This window comes from Bombina bombina, chromosome 7 (genome assembly GCF_027579735.1).
Source record: "Bombina bombina isolate aBomBom1 chromosome 7, aBomBom1.pri, whole genome shotgun sequence".
Classification (NCBI taxonomy): Eukaryota; Metazoa; Chordata; class Amphibia; order Anura; family Bombinatoridae; genus Bombina; species Bombina bombina.
In genome coordinates this window covers 431708338-431730637 of record NC_069505.1, presented here as the reverse complement: position 1 = coordinate 431730637, position 22300 = coordinate 431708338, and the positions used below count along the sequence as shown (strand labels likewise).

General features: G+C 41.7%; 1 protein-coding gene across 1 annotated transcript in view; it reads right to left on the bottom strand.

Annotated features, from left to right (window-relative positions):
- Nucleotides 1-233: 233 nt before the first annotated feature.
- The window catches only part of POLDIP3 (DNA polymerase delta interacting protein 3), a 31389-nt gene continuing 9322 nt past the window's right edge, over nucleotides 234-22300 (bottom strand). Inside the window, exons 3-9 of the mRNA XM_053721330.1 lie at nucleotides 17216-17302; nucleotides 16734-16838; nucleotides 15575-15763; nucleotides 13824-13901; nucleotides 2193-2322; nucleotides 2010-2076; nucleotides 234-1299 (exon numbers count right to left, since the gene is read on the bottom strand). Coding sequence (XP_053577305.1) covers nucleotides 1125-1299; nucleotides 2010-2076; nucleotides 2193-2322; nucleotides 13824-13901; nucleotides 15575-15763; nucleotides 16734-16838; nucleotides 17216-17302 — 831 coding nt within the window. The 3' untranslated portion in view covers nucleotides 234-1124. The remainder of the gene's footprint in view (nucleotides 1300-2009; nucleotides 2077-2192; nucleotides 2323-13823; nucleotides 13902-15574; nucleotides 15764-16733; nucleotides 16839-17215; nucleotides 17303-22300) is intronic.

Sequence of the window (22300 nt, the reverse complement as noted above, 5' to 3'; positions counted from 1 at the left end):
CAACCACCTCCCCCCATCTAGACTGGTTATTGGAGTAGCGCCAGCTAGATACACTTATTTTGTTAATAAAGTTGTATTGTTTTGCAGCGTCTTATCACCTCTGCTGTGGCCATTTAGGAACAGATATGAGAAGAAATTAGGCTTGTGAAATCTGCAGTGTACACTTGCAATTCTCAGAACTGGAAAACCCATAACTTTCAGGCGTTAAATAAGTGGAGAATTGGACAAGATAATGAATTTCTATTACAAAGCTTGTTTTTTTTACTGTGCATAATTATACTGTTTATATTACAATCTCAAGGTTTAATGTATATTCCAACATAGCTACACAGTACCACTGATGTGGGCAATTAATGCTAAATCTACTTACCTGCTGCCATATGCTACCACTCATCTATACACTCTTGTCCGCACCTGCTAATAACTAGATGCATCAACTCCTTCTGCAGAATGTAAAGGAAACGCTCCGTGGCGCGCATATACGCCAAGTCATGTAACATATTCGGTTATGCTCAGGGTACAATCAGACCCCCTTTCAGCTTTATTACCATGTGTCTACTGTACATTCTAATGGAATATTACAAACTCTTCCTCCATCATTTTTTTAATTTGTGACACATTTGATGCGTTAAATAATAATAATAAAAAAAAAAACACAAGTTCTCTTTCTCATAATGAGCAGAATATTCATGGAGAGGCCAAAGGGAAGACGTTAACCAAAGGTTCTGGGCAGAAAAATAAAAAAGAATATAAAAGACCTGCGATAAAATGTACAGTCCTGGAAAGTAGTAACGTTTTGGAAAGGGGCAGAGCTGTGCATTTACAGCTCATAAAGTCATTATTTATTCCATATTAAACAACAACAACAAAAACTGTTTTTGTAGAAACAATTATTATTCCAAACTGGTTGAGTGAATGAACGTTACACGTCCCTGGAAGGAAGGACGACCAAAATGTTCTTTGCAACAACATAAAACAAAAAGGAAAAACGCGAGGGATGAGGACTCCTGCACACCTCAGCCACTGTCCTTGATCTGCTGGTGAACCGCGCTGAACACCACTCTAGTGTCTGTGGGGACAGTAAAGGTTTAGCTCCCTCTTCCAGTTGCCAGCCTGGGCTAGGCTCAGAGTTTTATTTTGAACGCGGTTGACTGAATGACAGCGGGTGACCCTGATGATTTGAACAGCGCCTTGAGGATGGTGTCTGGGTCTACTTCAGCGGCAGGGTTAGCAGCAGATGAGCCGGACCTCCGTGTTTCTCCTTCTTTCTTGGCTGTGGCTGGAGTGTCGCTGAGTCGCCTGAAGAACACAGTGAAACAGGAGGGATTAGTATCTAATACACGCTCGTCTGGTGCAGGGACGGCAAACAAATATCCTGTCACCATCATACTGTTCGCTCTTATATGCTTTTATTGTAGTTGTTAAAGAGACACTAACGTCAAAATTAAACTCTCCCAGATCCTACAGAGCAGCAGGTTTCAGAAACCTTTCAATTCACTTCTAATTATCACATTTACATTATTGTGCGAAAATAATTTTATATCTACAGTTTTTTGGCCATAAGAGTCATTATGCACAATATACAGCTGCCTATGGGTACCTTTACTTGTAGGATGCAGTTAGTTCCTTTTTGTACATCAATATCCTCTCTCTTTGTCCAGTTATCTTTATGATACTTTATAGTCTCATGAGTTGTAGCATCTATTAGTGACAGAGTCTGTGTTAACAGTGATATATAATGTTACCACGACAACGAGTCCGGTATTAACGACTTGGTAACCTAATGAGTACTTGCTACTCGTCTTTAGCCTGACTGATACCTGACAGTCTCATGAGTTGTAGCATCTATTAGTGACAGAGTGTGGTGTTAACAGTAATATATAATGTTACCGCGACAACGTGCAGGTATTAACGACTTGCTAACCTAATGAGTTCTTGCTACTGGTCTCTGGCCTATGATACTTGGGTGTCAGCGACTAACTGTAGCAGTATTTTTGCAGAATACTTACAGCAGGATAGGTTGGTCTGACGTGATGATGTTCCCATTCAGATGAAGGTTACATTTCATTGGCTGACCTGAGAGTGAACAAGAGGTTATTATAGGATCACAGAACACCCACCTGTCTGACCTTAAACAACACATACAAAGGCTGACTACATAATGACCTGCAGGATATCAGGGAGCTGCTTACCGTCCAGATATCTGTTGTTGTATTTCTTGTAGGCACCAACTGCATCTTCCTTCCTTACAAACACCACTTCCGCCACCCCCGGGCTCAGCAGACGGGCACGTTTCAGGGCACCACAGACGCAGAACAGCTCCTGAGATTGGAAATAAAATGTGCACAAATGAAAGGAGAACAGCTGCAGCTGGCAGAGGGGCGTCTAGTGTGAGATAGCAGTCAGAGTCAGTTCACAGCCAGATAACAAGCCGGGGTCACCAGATCTGTGGCTCAAGCTGCCCATTGCCAATAGAGAGCACACAGGGAGTCAGACTCCCTCCAAGGCCAGAACCATACTGGCCCCTTAGATTATAGATTACACAGCTGCCTAGGGCAGTCACCGACAATAAGGGGAAAACTAGCAACAGTTTTATTATGTTTCAATCTAATTTAGTAATAAATGTGTGTTTTTTACTGTCCCAGCACACAAATAGTGAGGCACACTGAGTTACGTACAGTATTAGCATAAGGAGTTTACACACACAATATAGTCTAGTGGCAGCAGAACTGCACAACTTAGCTAACACATTATTTAGACCAGGGGTGCCCACACTGTTTTGTGTTGAGGTCTACTTATCAAATAACCAGCTCAACGAGATCTACCCACTAAAAATAGGCCGGCTCCTAAGCATACATTCCTGCTTTTTCAAATAAAAATACCAAGGGAATGAAGAAAATGTGATAATAGGAGTAAATTAGAAATTTGCATGTTCTATATCTGAATCATGAAAAAAAAAAATAAAACACACTAAATTTATGCTTACCTGATGAATGTATTTCTTTTTTGACACGATGAGTCCACGGATCATCTTAATTACTAATGGGATATTCACCTCCTGGTCAGCAGGAGGAAGCAAAGGGCACCACAGCAGAGCTGATAAATATCACCTCCCCTCACTCCCAACCCAGTCATTCGACCGAAGTCAAGGAGAGAAAGGAAGTAATAAGGTGCAGAGGTGTCTGAAAGTTTATAAGCCCAACAACCTGTCTCTTACAAAAACAGGACGGGCCGTGGACTCATCGTGTCAAAAAAGAAATAAAATTTATCAGGTAAGCATAAATTTTGTTTTCTTTTTAATGACACGATGAGTCCACGGATCATCTTAATTACTAATGGGAATCAATACCCAAGCTAGAGTACACAGATGATACGGGAGGGACAAGATAGGGAACCTAAACGGAAGGCACCACTGCTTGAAGAACCTTTCTCCCAAAAACAGCCTCAGCCGAGGCAAAAGAGACAAACTTATAACATTTTGAAAAAAATGTGAAGCGAGGACCAAGTTGCAGCCTTGCAAATCTGTTCCACTGAAGCTTCATTCTTGAATGCCCATGAGGAAGCAATAGCCCTCGTGGAATGAGCCGTAACTATCTGGAGGCTGTGCTGACCACAGTCTCATATGCAAAACGAATAATACTCCTCAGCCAAAAAGAGAGAGAAGTAGCCGTAGCTTTCTGTCCCCTACGTTTTCCAGATAAAACTACAAACAATGCGGAAGACTGACAAAAACCCTTAGTCGCCTGCAGGGGAAACTTTAAGGCACGAACCACATCCAAGTTGTGCAAGATACGTTCTGAAACCTTCTGAAAAGTAGGATTGGAATACAAGGAAGGAACAACAATCTACTGATTAATGTTCCGGGCAGAAAACTACCTTAGGAAGAATCCTAGCTTAGTACGAGAAACTACCTTATCAGAATGAAAAATAAGGTAAGGGAACTCATACTGTAATGCAGAGAGCTCTGATACTCTGTGTCTAGAAGAAATATCAACCAGAAATAAAACTTTCCAAGATAACGTTTTAATATCTAAGGAATGCATAGGCTCAAACGGACCCCTTTGAAAACTTTAAGAACTAAGTTCAAAACTCCACGGAGGAGTAACTGGCTTGAAGACAGCTCTGATCTTGATCACGGCCTGACAAAATGATTGAACATCTGCCAGACGTTTGTGTAACAAAATAGATAAGGCAGAAATTTGACCCCTTTAGGGAACTTGTGGATAATCCTTTCTCCAAACCCTCTTGGAGAAAAGATAAAATTCTAGGAATCCAAACTCTACTCAATGAGTAGCCCCTGGACTCACCCAATACAGATATGTACGCCATATCTTATGGCAAATCCTTGTAGCTACAGGCTTACGAGCCTGAATCATGGTCACAATGACCAAATCAGAAAAACCTCGCTTGGACAAAATTAAGTATTCAATCTCCAAGCAGTCAGCTTCAGAGAAACTTGATGTGGGAGAAGAAAGGGCCCTTAAAGTAGAAGGTCCTTTCTCAACGGAAGTCTCCAAGATTGCAGACGACATTTCCACCAGATCTGCATACCAAATCCTGCGAGGCCAAGCCGGTGCAATGAGGATCACTGATGCCCTCTCCTGTTTGATTCACGCAATGACCCGAGGAAGAAAAGCAAACCGAGGAAATAGGTATGCTAGACTGAAGGTCCAAGGAACCGCCAAGGCATCTATCATTTCCGCCTTGGGGTCCCTGGACCTCGATCCATCCGTATCTAGGGAGCTTGTCATTCTGCCGAGATGCCATGAGATCTAATTCTGGCTGACCCCCATTTGAGAATCAGACTGGAAAACACTTCCGGATGGAGTTCCCAGCCCCCCCGGATGAAAGATCTGTCTGCTCAGGAATTCCGCCTATCAGTTGTCCACCCCTGGGATGTGGATCGCCAACAGGCAGCAAAAATGGGCCTCCGCCCACTGAATTATTTTGGTTACCTCTGTCATCGCTAAGGAACTCCTCGTTCCTACCTGATGATTGACGTAAGCCACTGAAGTTATGTTAATCGACTGGAAACTGATAAACTCATCCGAGGCTAACTGGGCGAGGCCAGAAGAGCATTGAAAATCGCTCTCAGCTTCAGAATGTTTATAGGAAGAACAGACTCTGACTGAGTACAAACTCCCTGAGCCCTAAGGGAGCCCCAGACTGATCCCCACCCTAGAAGGCTGGCGTCTGTTGTCACAATCACCCAGGATGGTCTGCGGAAGCAGTTTTCCTGGAAGAGATGATCCAGAGACAACCACCATTGAAGAGAATTCCTTGTCTCCTGCTCCAGTAGTATTTGAGGAGACAAATCCACATAATCTCCGATCCATTGCCTGAGCATGCTTAACTGCCGAGGTCTGAGGTGAAACCGAGCAAACGGGCTGATGTCCATTGTTGCCACCATCAGCCCTATTACCTCCATGCATTGAGTAACTGTGACAGACCCTTCTGTCAGGACTGAAGGAGTTAATTGTGTTTAGCTAAGAATCTAATTTCTAAAGACAGGTTTTCTGGCCTCAGCTATTGTGTGCTATAATTACATTTAAGTAATAAACAGGCCATTGTTTAATCACCCTCAGAGAGCAGACGCTAGGTGATAAGACAAGCCAAATGTGTTTAAGTTGTTATCTGCCTAAGTAAAGTATTTAAGTAATGTAATTCTACTGTTTCATAAAAGGGCGTCTTCCCCTTTTTATCTAAATGTACAAGAGTCTTTCAACCCCCCCATCTGGGGTCAAACCTGTATAAATACTAGGCATCTAGCCTTTAATAAATGACATTCTGTTTTAAACCTGAAACTGGCTGGGTTGTGAATTGCTGATTCCCTATGCAGGACATTGTTCATCTGGTATTAACCCTTGGTACACAGTTGGTACCGTAACAATTGGTGGCAAGCGACGGAATGAACCTTATCGCCCAGAAGAGCAACTACACAAGCCAGTAACCTCAGGAAGAGGGGGATTATTACAATACTGACTAAGATGGAAAGAGTACCAGGGACAGAAGGAACCAATGGGCTCAGCATATCAGACAGAACCCCTGAAGAAGCAAGCTTTGATCGGGCGGTTAAAATAAGACTGGCATATTATGGCCCCAACCCATCTGCGGAAATTATCGACCGGGTCATAGCAGCTGTGGAAGCCAACCTACTTCGCCAAAGCAGCGCTGCAGCAGCCCAAGTGGAAAAGAGAAAAGTAAATTTTGCAGCTTTTAAAAACTTCCTGGAAACAGAAGGAGAGATTGATGGGTTCCTTGCGGATTTTGAGAGGCAATGTGCACTACACAAGGTACCCGCAGAGGACTGGGTCACGATATTATCCGGAAAATTATCCGGCCGGGCCAGTGAGGCTTTTCGGGCCATTCCAGATGAGGAGGTTGGGGATTATAATACTGTGAAAGAGGCTCTGCTCTCCAGGTATGCGGTTACACCGGAGGCATACCGGAGGCGGTTCAGAGACACTGTTAAATTAGCTGGTGATTCCTACGTTGAGTGGGCATGTAAGGTGCACCGCACAGCAGCTCACTGGATAGCGGGGTGCCAAGCCGTATCTGGGGAAGAGGTGCTGCAGCTATTCCTGTTGGAACATTGCTTTGACAAGTTATCAGCAGGAGTTAGAGAGTGGGTTCGGGACCGTAAACCCTCCACCCTGCATGAAGCTGCTTGTCTGGCAGATGAGTATATGGATGCCCGCAAACTGGACACTGCTACCACTAAGCCCCCTGCTAGAGTGGAGTACAGACCCCCAGTCACCCCAGCAGCTGCCAGTTACCAACCCCCGGCGCACCGCTATACCACACGGCCTCCGGCCACGAACTACCCTCAGAGAACCCGGTTCAATTCACGGGGCTACTCACAGCCTATTTGGTGCTTTGGATGTAAGCAACTAGGGCACAAAAGACCAGAGTGTCCCCTAAATGCAGCGAACCAAGCACAGTCCTGGAGAAGACCCGCCGGCGGAATCCCACGTAACTCTCAGCCTGCGGCCCGCTACGTAGAGGCGCAAGAATGCTGGAGCATCCTACATGAGGCAGACCTTGTGCAAGCTGCCCACCGGAATAACCGGCAACTGGTTAAAGTGAATGGGAAGAAGGTCAGTGGTCTACGGGATACTGGTGCTACCATGACCTTGCTTCAAAAGAACTTGGTGTCTGAGAAACAGTACACTGGAGACACTGTGGCTGTGAGGGTAGCAGGGGGCGATGTGTTCAGCCTACCTGTTGCCAGGGTACATTTGGATTGGGGAGTGGGCACTAGACCTGTGAATGTGGGGGTCAAGAAGGACTTACCTGCTGATGTTCTTCTTGGAAATGACTTGGCCCCCCTTGTTTCTGCCTACGCTCCTATGGGTCCCGCTGATGTTAACTCTGTGACTACCCGTGCAGCAGAGACTGACCCCCCTGCTGCTAAGCCCCAGGACGCTGAGCTCAGTAAATCTCTATCCGCTACTGATACGTGGAAGTCCCGTTACAATGCGCTGATGAAGGAGAAGAGGAGCGCAGAGGAAAAAGCACGTTTAGAACGTGAATCTCTGCTAGACAAGCTGCACCGACAGACTGCAGAAAACACCAGCTTGAGAGTGGGACATGAAACATTAAAGACAAACTTAGCGACACTTGAGGAGAAGCCGACGCTGGCTCATAGTGAGGTGCAGCAACTCAAGGGCACCCTATGTCAGTATGAAGGGATTGTGGATACCTATAAAGAGCAGGTACAGAAAACTCGTAAAGAAGCTGATGGGATTTTGAAGGACTGTTTAGCCCTAGTCTGGGCACTGAGGAAGTTGAACCCTTCTTTGTATGGACAGGAATTCTCTCTCATAACGGGAATACAGATGGATTGTCCTGGCAAACTGACATGCCTACCACCTCCTAGTCCGGTCATCCCCAGGTTGACCCGACAAAGGGTCAAGCCGGGTCTGCCGGAGTGTTCCACAAGGGGGGAGATATGTGACAGACCCTTCTGTCAGGACTGAAGGAGTTAATTGTGTTTAGCTAAGAATCTAATTTCTAAAGACAGGTTTTCTGGCCTCAGCTATTGTGTGCTATAATTACATTTAAGTAATAAACAGGCCATTGTTTAATCACCCTCAGAGAGCAGACGCTAGGTGATAAGACAAGCCAAATGTGTTTAAGTTGTTATCTGCCTAAGTAAAGTATTTAAGTAATGTAATTCTACTGTTTCATAAAAGGGCGTCTTCCCCTTTTTATCTAAATGTACAAGAGTCTTTCAACCCCCCCATCTGGGGTCAAACCTGTATAAATACTAGGCATCTAGCCTTTAATAAATGACATTCTGTTTTAAACCTGAAACTGGCTGGGTTGTGAATTGCTGATTCCCTATGCAGGACATTGTTCATCTGGTATTAACCCTTGGTACACAGTTGGTACCGTAACAGTAACTGATGGCCTAGAAGCGGACTGAAGGACTAGACAAGTATAGATAATCTTTGATTTCCTGACTTTCGTCAGAAAAAACTTCATTGATAGGGAATCTATTATGGTTCCCAAAATGGCTAAGATTACGGCTGAGTGCCGAATCATGTAAGCCGTTGGTGTCACGCTCACACACCTTTCTTGTTTCATGCTGTACTGTTTAGCCTGCTAGGCGTTTTAACGATGCCAATAAAACTTGGATTTTATTTCACACAAGCTGGATCCTGCCTTCTTTGTGACTTTTATTCCCAAAAAAGCTACCCTCAAATTTGGGACTAGGGGACTCTTTTCCAAATTTATCTTCCACCCGTGAAATCGCAGGAAGGATAGCACTATGTCCGAGTGGAATCTTGCTTGTTGTAAGGATAGCACCTGGACTAGGATGTTGCCCAGATAGGGCGCCATTGCCGATAATCTTGAAGCAGGAACCTGCCCCTGGGAGAAAAGACTTGAACTCTAATTTGTATCCCTGGGACACAATGTACACTACCCAGGGATCATGATAACAAAAACCAAACCTGATTGAAAAAGGAGAACCTGCCCCCTTACGAATCGGGTGCACACCCCTCATGCTGTCTTCGATTCAACAGCAGGCTTCTTGAACTATTTTCCCCTATTCTAAGCCAGATAGGGTCTCCAGAAAGGCTTAACCTGCTTCTACTTGTGAAAAGGCGTGGAAGGATTTTCCTAGAAATCTCGAAAGGAATGAAATCTCATACTTCATTTACGCTATTCTGTATTTAAAGGGGTCTACTAACTTAAAAACCCTTATCCTATCCCTGCGAGAGGGGTGTCTGTCCAATAGAGACAGACAAAGCATCAAACCAGTACGCCGTCACACTGGAAACAGTAGCCATACCAACTGCAGGTTGACATGTAAACCCTCTAACCATAGGGTTCTTCACCTGCATAGTCCTAAGGAACTACTATCCTCCATGCGACTAGCATCTCTCTTGGCTAGCGTGGAAATTCTCAGTCCCCCTGAGTATCATCTTCCTTCTAAATTAAAGAGAAAAAGGGGTAACTCTATAGCCCTATCTGGTACAGGAAATACTTCCACCATGAAGGGCACATCACAATATTAGAATAATCTACTGGTGTCAGGGTCACCCAGAGTAGCTAAAACCTCCTCTAAGTAGCAAATGGAGGTATTCAAACTAAAACAGAAGGAAAATAAACTCAGGGTCAGATTCTGAGTGAATATGTCCTCTTGCACTTTTTCCCTAGAGCGTGGGAAAGACGGATCATGTATTAAATACAAGGTAACTCCAGGTGGAGTGTGAGAGCAAACGCAGGGCACTGCATGTGGGCTATACATTTTTAGGGACACCTTAGGAGAAAATTGTGGCATATCTTGACCATTGTCACTAGGCTCCTAAGCAGCATGCGCCTTAGAAAGGAGTAGGTTTAGAACAAGTCTATCTTTATCAATTAAGGATCTCTCAATAAATGAGAAATAGAAGTGGATTGGTAGTACCACAATGGTATCCAAGCCTAAAACAAGAGACCCCTAGCAGGGCCTCTTGGTCAATCCTGAGTCACAAAGGATGAATTACACAAATAAACAGCTGGAATTCTTCAACAAAAATTAACACATAGAAAAACGTTACTGTCTCTTTAAATTTTAAAAAGTAACCTTTTATTTGTGTGTGCAGAAGTAAGCTAAATTAGCACGCAGACATTGCAGAACCTTACTTTACTTAAAATTAAATAAACGTTACTTCTTTGTTCACAGATATCACCATTATATTAAAGAAGCGATGTCTTGCGCAGCAACTCCAGATGGAGTTTGCGAGGAACCGCAGGGCACTGCATGTGTATTATAAAATTTTATGTACACCTCCTTAATCAATCTGACTCACATATGGCAGAATAATTAAATAAGACTTAACCTTTTGTTAATAAAAATTAACATATAACAATGTTACTGTCTCTTTAAATGTTAAAGTGAAACTTCTTTATTTTATATGAGGTCAGAAATGTCTGAATATGTACGTGAGGAATTTCAATACTGCTAAACCCCCTCTACACCTCAGTCTGACCCAGCTGAGGCGTCAGACAGCCTCTACACAAATCCTGACCTTGTTATAGCGCTGTCTTAAAGGGACATGAAACCCCAATTTTTTTCTTTTACGATTTAGAAAGAGTATGCAATTTGTAATATCTTTCAAATTTACTTCTATTATCTAATTTGCTTTATTCTCTTGATATACTGTGCTGAAAAGCATATCTAGATATGCTCAGTAGCTGCTGAATGGTTGCTGTACATATATGCCTCATATGATTGGCTCACCCATGTGCATTGCTATTTCTTCAACAGAGGATAGCTAAATAATGAAGCAAACTAGATAATAGAAGTAAATTGGAATGATGTTTAAAATTGTATTCTCTACTTGAATTATGAAAGAAAAATTTTGGGTGTAGTGTCCCTTTAAGCGCAAAAACTCTGACAAGAATTCCTCCGATCCTTCCGATAACCGGAAGAGTTAGGAAGGAAGAGTTTTCTGCAAGGCGCACATTCTAGACTTAAATTCCCCCGCTCCTTTCAATAGTCGGAAGTGTTAGGAAGGAGGAGTGCAAATACACTGGCGCCATTAACAAGCTCCGCTCCTCGTGGGCATTTCACAAGTTATCTCCCGGTCGCCATTGTTTAAGTAGAGGCACCGGGAGCAAAAGAATTGAATGAACAGCTTCAGATTAAAAAGCTGCTAGTCCGCTGTTACCAATCACGGAAACACCTCTCACACTGTGACAAACAGCTCATCATTTAAATAAAAAACTCAATATGTGATCTCCCGGTCGCCATTGTTTAAGTATAGCCACTGGGAGCACAAGAACAGACTGAACAGCTTCAGTATAAACAGCTGTTTATTTCGATAGCTATACATAACAGAGAAAACCTCTTTAGAGCTCACACTCTATCAAAAGTTCAAACTCAATATAAACTCTCCCGGTCAGCTTTATTATTAGATATGAGACCGCCAGGAGATGAGACACGTCAACCCCAGTGCCTGCGTCCTAACTGCCATTTTTTTTTTTTTTTAAATATTTTTTTTATTGATAATCCAATAGGATAGAGAAACAATACAAAAAACATATGGTTTTTTTCCGCACACCACGCAGGGTGTCAATCGTAATAAAAAAAAGAGGAGAATAAACAAATACTGTCAGCATAAATTATGCATATCATTATACAGGTACTAGAGAAATCAAAACATATCTAATACAGAATCCAGGAAAAAAACAAACAAAACAAAAAAGAAAAAACAAATATAAACTGATCAAGTAATTCCTTGATTAGCGTCCTAACTGCCTTAATGTCCTCAAATAGACTAGGAGAATCTGAGTCCAAATTCAATGAGGTCTAAATTAATAAAGTGCCCAAAGTTTTTCTGAGATCCTCTACCCCCAGAAATAAAATCAGCACTTACATCATCTTCTACCTGGCAGCAAGGCAGTTCCCAGGTTTGAGAGGTCCTCTCCTTCCCATGGACCTGGAAATAAACGAAAGTCCTGAGTAATATCCCTCAGGTTTTCAGGGTAAGGGCAGCAAAAATATAGGGGAGGTGCAGTGAGAATTATGTCCCACAAGTTCCCATTGCTCTAAAGTCACCACTGCTCTACTGAAGAGACTGATATGGACTACAGCTACACCCTAGAACAAAGCAGCACAATCTTGCACTACTTTAAAAATAATAAACTCTTGATTGAAGAATCTTTTTCTAACACCTCACTTTACCTCTTCCTATCACTAACTTAGGCAAAGAGAATGACTGGGGTGGGATGGAAGAGAGAAGCTATTTATCAGCTCTGCTGTGGTGCTCTTTGCCTCCTCCTGCTGACCAGGAGGTGAATATCCCATTAGCAATTAAGATGATCTGTGGACTCATCATGTCATTAAAAAAAGACAGGTGTGTCCCTTTAAGGTTGCATGATCTAGCAACACATAGATGTGCAAAAGCAAAGATACAACAGATTATTCCCGATGACAAAAGTAGCACTGACTTTAATTTAGGTTAACAGGAGCAACCCCTTGTGCCATGTTACAAAACACTGCATTCAAATTACTGCCACTGACCCTTTACTTTGACCGTGGGCTTGGCCTGATATGACCCAGTGAGGCTTACACAAATAAATTTCAATAGCGCGCCATGCAGACCATGTTCATCTGCCAGACGTCAATCAGACTTGTTCCTTTAGCACAGCAGCCTCCGCCTTTACTTTTTCTATCTATTGACGCTTACCCTCCTAACTACACTATAGTGCCATATCCATTGGGAAAGTACTCACTCAACCATACTTTTGATTGGCCAATTGTGTTGTCATTCAAAAATCATCTACATTGATTGGTTGAAATCGATGTCCCTCAAGATCCAATCCTGTAGAACTTTTCGTGTGCGACCATCAGACTGTTTAATGACCTGCCCCTTCACACACTGCGGCAGATAAAGCAGTATCCCTAGCAACCATACTCTACTCACTCCCCAGTGTTAAGATCGCGTAACTTGATCACATCATTTTGATCATACCGGCCACGATCTACCAGCAGCGCCTTCTGGGTCTACTGGTAGATCCCGATCTACCTATTGCGCACTCCTGATTTAGACAGATGAGACAAAGTGCTCTGTTAGGTAAAAAATTGCTGTTGGTTAGTTTTTCTGCATAAAATGTAACAGATGAACAGATACATATTCTCATCTTGTGATCTGAAATGCTGACCAGTTAATCAGAACTACGCTTTAAAAATATTACTATGGCAGTACCCTGTATAGACCATATCCCGTATTACTGACCCAAATACAACAATACCGCATTACTAGGGTGACTTGATGAATACACCTATACTACAGTACGGGGTATACTCAAGCTCTGACTAGTATTGCAATGAAATGTGACAGAGAAAGGAGCCGGTCAGTATTTACTCTATATCTTTCACAACCCACCAAGCAAGAACAAAGTTCAGGTCATGAGTTAAATGCTTATGTAGATCCATAGAATACAGAATAGTAAAATGGCAATGCAACATGGCCGTGCTAACTTACAGCTGTACATTCTACCCCTGGGATGTATCTGCACCAGTGAGTGCCGTGCTCTAACCAGGAGTTTGCTGTAACTGAAACACACCTAATAATTCTCAAAAATCTGTTTTTTCTTTCATCCAAAGGGACTGCAGACTTCAGTAATAGCGCACACCATGTGTGTCACAGGGTCTATATAGCCCTTTAAACAAAGGATTTCGTCACCTGGTGTCTCACAATTTTGCTGTTCACAGAAATGTATAATGGTTTAAGCGGCTACAGGCACTGCCAGGTCACCTGCCCTCATGTAAAACGGAAGGTCTTATTTACACAGCAGCGTACAGATATCTGAGTGTCACTACTTACCACAATGTCCTCTTCAGTCACCCTTGGATGCAAATTATTCACTGTCATTTTGGTGCCTTCCAGTGGGCTAAATACCGGCTGGGAAAGGAGAGAGAGGAGGTGTTACACACAGATCTAGTAAGATGCTAGGATCAGAACATCACCACAAATCCAACAGAGGCATACAGAAGTCATGAAATATGTGCTTCACCTTCCAGACACCCTCAATGGGCCCAATCTGTAGTCATCAATAGAAGGTTAATGTAGCACTGATACATTAGAACAAACCTATAACAGACAGAGCAATGCTTCGGAGATTGAAAAGAGAGGCAGGTGCTCCAAAACGTTGCTCTACCTAATAAAGGTTTGTTCCAATATAGGAGTGCCACCTTCCCCTTCATTTATTAATTACAGACAAGATCTTGTACCAGAAAGACATAGCTCAGCCCTCTGCAGCCAGCGACACATTCCTTGTAATTACTAAATATCCCCATAACGCACACAGATCTTGTACCAGACATAGCTCAGCCCTCTGCAGCCAGCAACACATTCTCTGTATTTACTAAATATCCCCATAGCGCACCCAGATCTTGTACCAGACAGACATAGCTCAGCCCTCTGCAGCCAGTGACGTAGTCTCTGTATTTACTACATATCCCATAGCGCACAAAGATCTTGTACCAGACAGACATAGCTCAGCCCTCTGCAGCCAGTGACGTATTCTCTGTATTTACTAAATATCCCCATAGCGCACACAGATCTTGTACCAGACAGACATAGCTCAGCCCTCAGCAGCCAGTAACTTATTCTCTGTATTTACTAAATATCCCCATAGCGCACACAGATCTTGTACCAGACAGACATAGCTCAGCCCTCTGCAGCCAGCGACTCATTCTCTGTATTTACTACATATCTCCATAGCGCACGCAGATCTTGTACCAGACAGACATAGCTCAGCCCTCTGCAGCCAGTGACGCATTCCCTGTATTTACTAAATATCCCCATAGTGCACACAGATCTTGTACCAGACAGACATAGCTCAGCCCTCTGCAGCCAGCAACGCATTCCCTGTATTTACTAAATATCCCCATAGCGCACACAGATCTTGTACCAGACATAGCTCAGCCCTCTGCAGCCAGCGACACATTCCTTGTAATTACTAAATATCCCCATAACGCACACAGATCTTGTACCAGACATAGCTCAGCCCTCTGCAGCCAGCGACACATTCCTTGTAATTACTAAATATCCCCATAGCGCACACAGATCTTGTACCAGACAGACATAGCTCAGACCTCTGCAGCCAGTGACTCATTCTCTGTATTTACTACATATCCCATAGCGCACACAGATCTTGTACCAGACATAGCTCAGCCCTCTGCAGCCAGCGACGCATTCCCTGTATTTACTTAATATCCCCATAGCGCACACAGATCTTGTACCAGACATAGCTCAGCCCTCTGCAGCCAGCGACTCATTCTCTGTATTTACTAAATATCCCCATAGCGCACACAGATCTTGTACCAGACATAGCTCAGCCCTCTGCAGCCAGCGACTCATTCTCTGTATTTACTACATATCCCCATTGCGCACACAGATCTTGTACCAGACATAGCTCAGCCCTCTGCAGCCAGCGACACATTCTCTGTATTTACTACATATCCCCATCGCGCACACACGGAGCTGCAATAAATAACATAACTGATCAGGTGCCTGAACACACAACAGAAGGTTTCTAGTCTGTGCCACTGGCTGCACCCCAGAATCCTCACCTCTGTCTGGATCGGCTGTATCAGTGCAGCCTCATCCTTTGTTACCAGAGCCCGGGTCACGTTGCCTCGTAACAAGGGGGCAGCAGGAGCTGGCTGAGGGGCCACTGGTCCTGTGTATGTGTCATTCTGTACCACTTTAGTAAACGGCAACGCCTGGGTGAGGGTGAATGGGTTTCCTGATGCCCCTGGCTGTGCAGTGAGACAAGAGAGTAACTCAAACACCTGCATTTGTATTCTCATCTTGTTTTATAGATCATTAGACCCCGAGCTTAGCAGTGGCAACAATCATGTATATAAATATATGTATGAAGTGAAGGCAGAGAGATCAGAGAAAGGTCATGCGTATATTTCTAAGTCACTTCACATCTCCAAATCCTAATAATGAGAGCACATCAACACTTGTTTATATATTTGTGCAATAACAAGCACCGCTGTTCCTCTAGGGCGGGGCTTGTTAAATCCTGCAGCTTGGGAGCCAAGGTTTCTGGCTATTATCCCTCTGGATTATTTTACATACATAAAAAGGAACAGTAAACCCCAAAAATTTCCTTTCAGGATTCAGATAGAGAATACAATTTTAAACAACATTCCAATTTACTTCTATTATCTAATTTGCTCCATTCTTTAGATATCCTTTGTCGAAGAAATAGCAATGCACATGGGTGAGCCAATCATATGAGGCATCTATGTGCAGTCACCAATCAGCAGCTACTGAGCCTTTTATTATATATGCTTTTCAACAAATGATATCAAGAGAATGAAGCAAATTAGATAGTAGAAGTAAATTGGAAAATTGTTTAAAATGATATGATCTATAGGAATCATAAAAAAACATTTTGGGTTTCGTGTCTCTTTAAGAACACATTTGTACTACATTCCCTAATATTATGACTGGCTTCTAAGTTTCATATAAAATGTGTCACTTTCAGCTCTAGAAGCAATAATGAGACCCCCAGAAACAGATCAAGCAGTGTCCTGCCCAGTAACATCCCGGCATCCCAAGCTCTTCTCCCCGAGATCACATAGCCATACACCAAAGCCGTGTGTACAAGGTCAGGATGGGAGGCTAATTTATTTAATAAAGGCTCATTACAAATTGTGATTGTGTATATGGACCATATAGCTATAATGCACCCCCCACACCCACTCCATAGGTTACCCGTTTTTGTAAGCGGTTTAAGGCTGTGATCCTCATCTGTTTTGTGGAAAGTGGAGAGAGCTCCATTTCTTCATCTTCCTCTTCCTCCTCTAGCTGTGATGGGGCCTAAAGTAAAACACAGGCATTGTTACAGCGCGGAAATAGTATAAAACGCAGCGACAGCGCAGCCCGCGCATGATCCCATATAACACTAAGTTCCCCAGTTACTGATTAGATTAACTCTTTATCTACACTGCTCTCCTCAGACACACTCTGCTACCCACTTGTCACAACCCTTCTGCTGTCCACGCCCTGCAAATGCAATTCATGCTGCACTCCCCCCCCCCGGTACAGTCACTCACAGGCAAAAATAAATAAATAATTCTAAGACTCTGAATAAAATTTGGAAGCCAAGTACAGGAACGCTGATAAAGATGCATTATTGCCTAAGAATATACAAAGGAGCTGTGTGATAAGTGCTCATGCTCTCCGTATATTTGTACCTGCTTGGAAGGCTGGTGGTTAACCACATTTATCCTCATTCCACCAACGGTGCTGAGCCCTGTGGAGGGCGGCTTGTGCTGGGGTATCTGTCAGGGAGACAAAACAAAGTTCTCACCAATGGATATGGGGTAACCGTAGAGCTCACCCAGATAAACATCCTTATAGAGCTAAATAACGCGCTGACACATTGGTGCACATGACCCAGACTGTAGGCGTCACATCGCGGCACAAAAGGGCCCAGAAATACCATGTCTGGGGCCTGAGAGAAGCAGATGTGATCTTTAGCTTTGAATGCCTTTAGAGTCTTTATGTCTAGGATCAGGACTTAACATTTACACAAGATGTATAGGTCTTATAAAGTCACAATTGAAACAAATGCACTGCATGTTCCTGACAACATTAAATTACATACAATGCTGTCTGCACATAAAAAGGAAATTATACAGGTTGCGGATATTTTGCATAAAAAAAGTTTATACTAAAGCACTTTGTTTCAATCTAACAGGAAGTAAATGTTTGTTTACAACAGATTACTGGGGACAGAATGCTCACTGGATGATGAGGCCAACGCGCGCCCCCCCTTCTAGTGGGCAGGGAAGTGACCCACAACCAAACAAATGAATTTAGTTCTGCACAAGAAAAAAAAAAAAATCTAATGTTCCCTCTTTTAGGTGCAATTAAGAAAGACCTGACTGAGTTCCGGTAGGAGGAGCCAGCTAATGGAGGCGCTGGTGCATCGCTCAGCGTGAGCGTCCTGGAAGATCGCAGTAAACTGCTAGATTCCTGACCACAAGTTTAGCGGGCCTGAAAAACTGCACCCGGGAAAGGGAGAGCAGTATTAAGCAGTTGGAACTCTACATATCAGGCTACAGTGTCTATTTGCCCAGACACCCCCTTTTCTACTATACGGCACATCACTACTAGCCGTTAGGAACACGTGTGACGCATCAGCTGGTGTAAATCTACAGCGGCGTATACATCAAACAAGTAACCGCAACGCAAACAAACACTACAGCGTGGAGAAATAGATACAACTGGGAGAGCAAATCGGCCCAGCAGAAACCTAAAGGAGGAGATAACAGCTTAACACTCGGAGTGGAAGCTGGAACAAAAGATCAAGTCAGACCCAAAGGCTGGGAAGAAACTCCTGGATTTCTTTACGCAAGTATATGCTCACTGCTATAAGCGGTTCTTGTTTTGAAAAAGGTTTTGGTGCAAGATTATGTATAGCGGCTGGTTTCTCAAAAGGAACAGTAACTGAACTAAGAGACATTAAAATAGAGGAAACACAGAGCGTCTGGGATAAGACCCCGCTCTTGCACTTATATCAGTCCCTGGGCAAACATATGTTGCTAAAACCCATAGGATGGGAAACTATAGAAGCAGCAATAGCCACAAAGGGTTAAAAAAACAATAGCTGAGGCCCAGCGGTGATAAAAGGATCTATGTTGAGAGTTTATGCTTTGGAGTTTTAAGACAGTCTAAATAACTGAACTTGCTTTATAACACAAGGGACATTGCTCTTGGAGAGGGCTATATAACTAGATTTTGGTGTTAATTGAAGAACGTAGTGTGAAGCATATCTCCTGTTCATACACTGGTCTAGATTATATAAGAGCTGAGAAGCTGGGAAAAAACACATATCTGTGGAGATAACAGGACATAAGTGTTACAGAAGCCATATGAAAATAGGAGCCCATACTCCAAAACAGGAGGACTATTCTGTATTTCTTTGAAAAGATGGGACTGTGTACAACAAGAAAGCTTAATTAAAAAAAAGACGGTCTAAACATTTGAAAACGGACTCTAGGCACAAATAGAACTTTGCTGAAATATATATAATGAGAGTCCAGGAACCCATTCAAAACTGGCAGTATTGGAGTTTGATATGAGTAGACATATTAAGCATAATGGCTGTGTAGCAAATCATTAAGTGTTAAATGACAAAACTGTCTTTTCCTGTATATATATTTGCAGCCCTACAAGCTAAGCATCTTTCAGATACCTGTGCAGTAAATTATACTAAAAACACATTCTTAGAGACCTAGAATATATTTTTTAGCAGCAGTTATAATATAGAATATAAAGGTGGTATCCTTAGATAGTTTATGTTATAGATATAACTGCATAGAGATATCATATACAAAGGTGTTCATTTGTATGCGCACAGGGTACAGGTATAAATCTGTAAATGTAACATCAATACTGAATATAAAGGTGGTTATTCTTATTGACATAGACTACAGAGATAATTAAAAAAAACACGGAATACAGAGGTGCTCACTTTCATTAGTAGAAATGATAGTCACAACCCTATAGCCTTAACTAAATTCCAGCTATAAAGGTGCATATCCTCACTAAGCCTAACCCCTAAACAAGACAAGGTTAGCTCCAACCACTTTTTTAATATAGCTGGCTTCCCCAGGGGGAGATACCCTTTCTTAGAGTAATCACAGTGGTAATCACATTGGTTTGTGGTACACCTTTGTATTTTGAAGATACACGTTGAAAATATATATATTTTTTTTTTTAGGTTTGTTTGTTTGTTTTGCTTTTTTTCTTTTTTTTTTTCTCACTAAGAAATATCCCCTGAATAGGGATAAGTAACACACAAAAAGATCTGAAATCAGATACACACCTTATAGACACAAAAGGGAAACTAAAATACTTGTTTATTTGCTGTTTGTTACATTAACTTGGTTGTATATATGGATAAATATATCACTAATACACAGAGCAACACAATGTCTAAAAGACAAAAAACACAAGAGAAAAAACAGAATGTCACTAGGAAGTCACAGGGTGAAACCTCCTTAGATGGAGGAGGTGAAGAGGGTTCTCTATCAGGGGAAGGAGACTGGGTGGTTAGGAAACTCTCAGAGATGTTTATGCCACGCTTTGATAAAATTCAGTCTGAAGTTTCTAAACTAGCAGAGGATTTCAAAAGTTTTTCAGGGAGAATGCAGGAAGCCGAAGAAAGAATATCTGAGCTAGAAGACAATCAAAGCAGATTAGAACAGATACAGAATAATAGTAGTCAGATTTTGGAGTTATGTGCAAAAATTGAAGATCTAGAAAATAGAGCACGTAGGAATAACGTAAGAATCATAGGCCTACAAGAAGGGGGAATTGATAAAAGTCTACAGAAATTCATGTCAATACAGCTACCCAGGATACTAGGGGTTGAAGAGAACGAATTACCACTAAGGATAGAAAGAGTTCACAGAATAGGAGCAATAAGACAGAACTCCATCGAACAAAAACCTAGAGCAGTAATTGCTAAATTCCTAGATTTTCAAGATAAGGTTAAAATGATGAACTTATACAGGAAGAAAGGTAGCTTGGAATTTGAAGGGAAAAAGTTGTTAATGTTCAGTGACTTCTCTATGGAAACATTGAATAAGAGAAAAAAAATGACCCCCTTGTGTACAAACCTAATAGCAGCAGGGCATAAAGCAGTGGTTATATACCCAGCAAAATTGAAATATATAGGTGAAGAAGGTGTAAAGGTCTTTGAAGACCCAGAAGAAGTTAAGCAGTTTTTTAAAATGGTTTAAAGATAAAGTGATGAGTTGGAATAAATATAAGAACCTAGGGGTTTTGAAAATCTTGGTTCTATATATTGTATGAGTGTAAATATGAGTATAAATTTTAAATTTAAAGGGAAACAAGTGTTGATTGCAAATTTGTTTATTTTCCGGTTAGGGTTTTTTTTGTTTTTTTTTTTTCTTCTCTTCTCCCTCCCCCCTACCTTGCGTTCCCTCCTAGCTCTAGATTTAAAATATACCTGTACTCCATTACTACACGAATATACACTTAACAGCTACACAGCAAAGTAATGGAAAAAATTAAAATAATTTCATGGAACGTTGGTGGGATAACATCCCCTATCAAGAGGAAGGCTATAATAAAATATCTGAAAACAGTAGGTACAGATATTGCCTTAATCCAGGAGACCCATTTAAAGGAGACGGAAAATATGAAATTAAAGTGTAATTGGATAGGTGAAATTATAGCAACTGACTGTAAAGCAAGGAAGAAAGGGGTAGCTATACTCATTAATAAAAATCTAAACTATAGAATTTTGGAAAAAAATATAGAAGACAACGAACGTATAGTTATTATCAAAATAGAAATTAATTTTTAAATCTTCACAATCTGTAACGTTTATGGGCCTAATGAGTATAACAAAAAATTCTGGGATGAACTTCAGTGTAAATTAATGAAATATTTAGACACAAAAATAATCTTGGGAGGGGACTTTAATATGGTTCCTAGAATGCCAGTAGATAGATTTCAGTCCGGGAATAATAAGAAGGTAGGTAGAAATTCTCGAAGAGAGACTAAGATTTTTAAAGATTTATTTGCCAATATAGGAGTATGTGATCTATGGAGATATAGGAACCCGGGAGTTCAGGAATATACGTGTATTTCAAAAACACATAAGTCATATTCAAGGATAGATCTGCTATTGGTCTCAAAAAATTTAATACCAATAATTACAGATACAACCATATACCCTATAACCCTCTCAGATCATGCTCCGATAGGCCTAGTATATGGATCCCGAATTAAGAAAAGGAATAATTTTTTCTTTCCCAAATATCTGGCAGAAAATACAGAATTTCTCAATTTTTTAAAGAACAAGCTAAAGGAATTTGAGAACACTAATAGCCAACATATAGTGAAACCATTACTATACTGGGAAACTGCAAAAGCAGTCTTAAAATCAGAGATGATCACATTTATGGCCTATAAGAAAAAGAAATTAGGTAAACGTGAGGTACAGTTATTAAATACCTTAAATAACGCATACAATCAATATCTAAGAGATACCTCCATAGAGAATTGGAATAAATATATACTGGCAAATAAACAACGGAACCTATTTTTAATGCAAAGGTCTACGCAGGAGGACATTAGGGGTAAAAGTAGATTTCAAAGATTTGGTAACAAGTCTGGCAGATATCTGGCTGGTCTAAATAAAATAAACAAGAAAAAAACAGTTATAGCTAATATTAAAAAAGATGATATTAATATATCTTCCCAAGAAGGAATATTAAAAGCTTTTAAAGAGTATTATT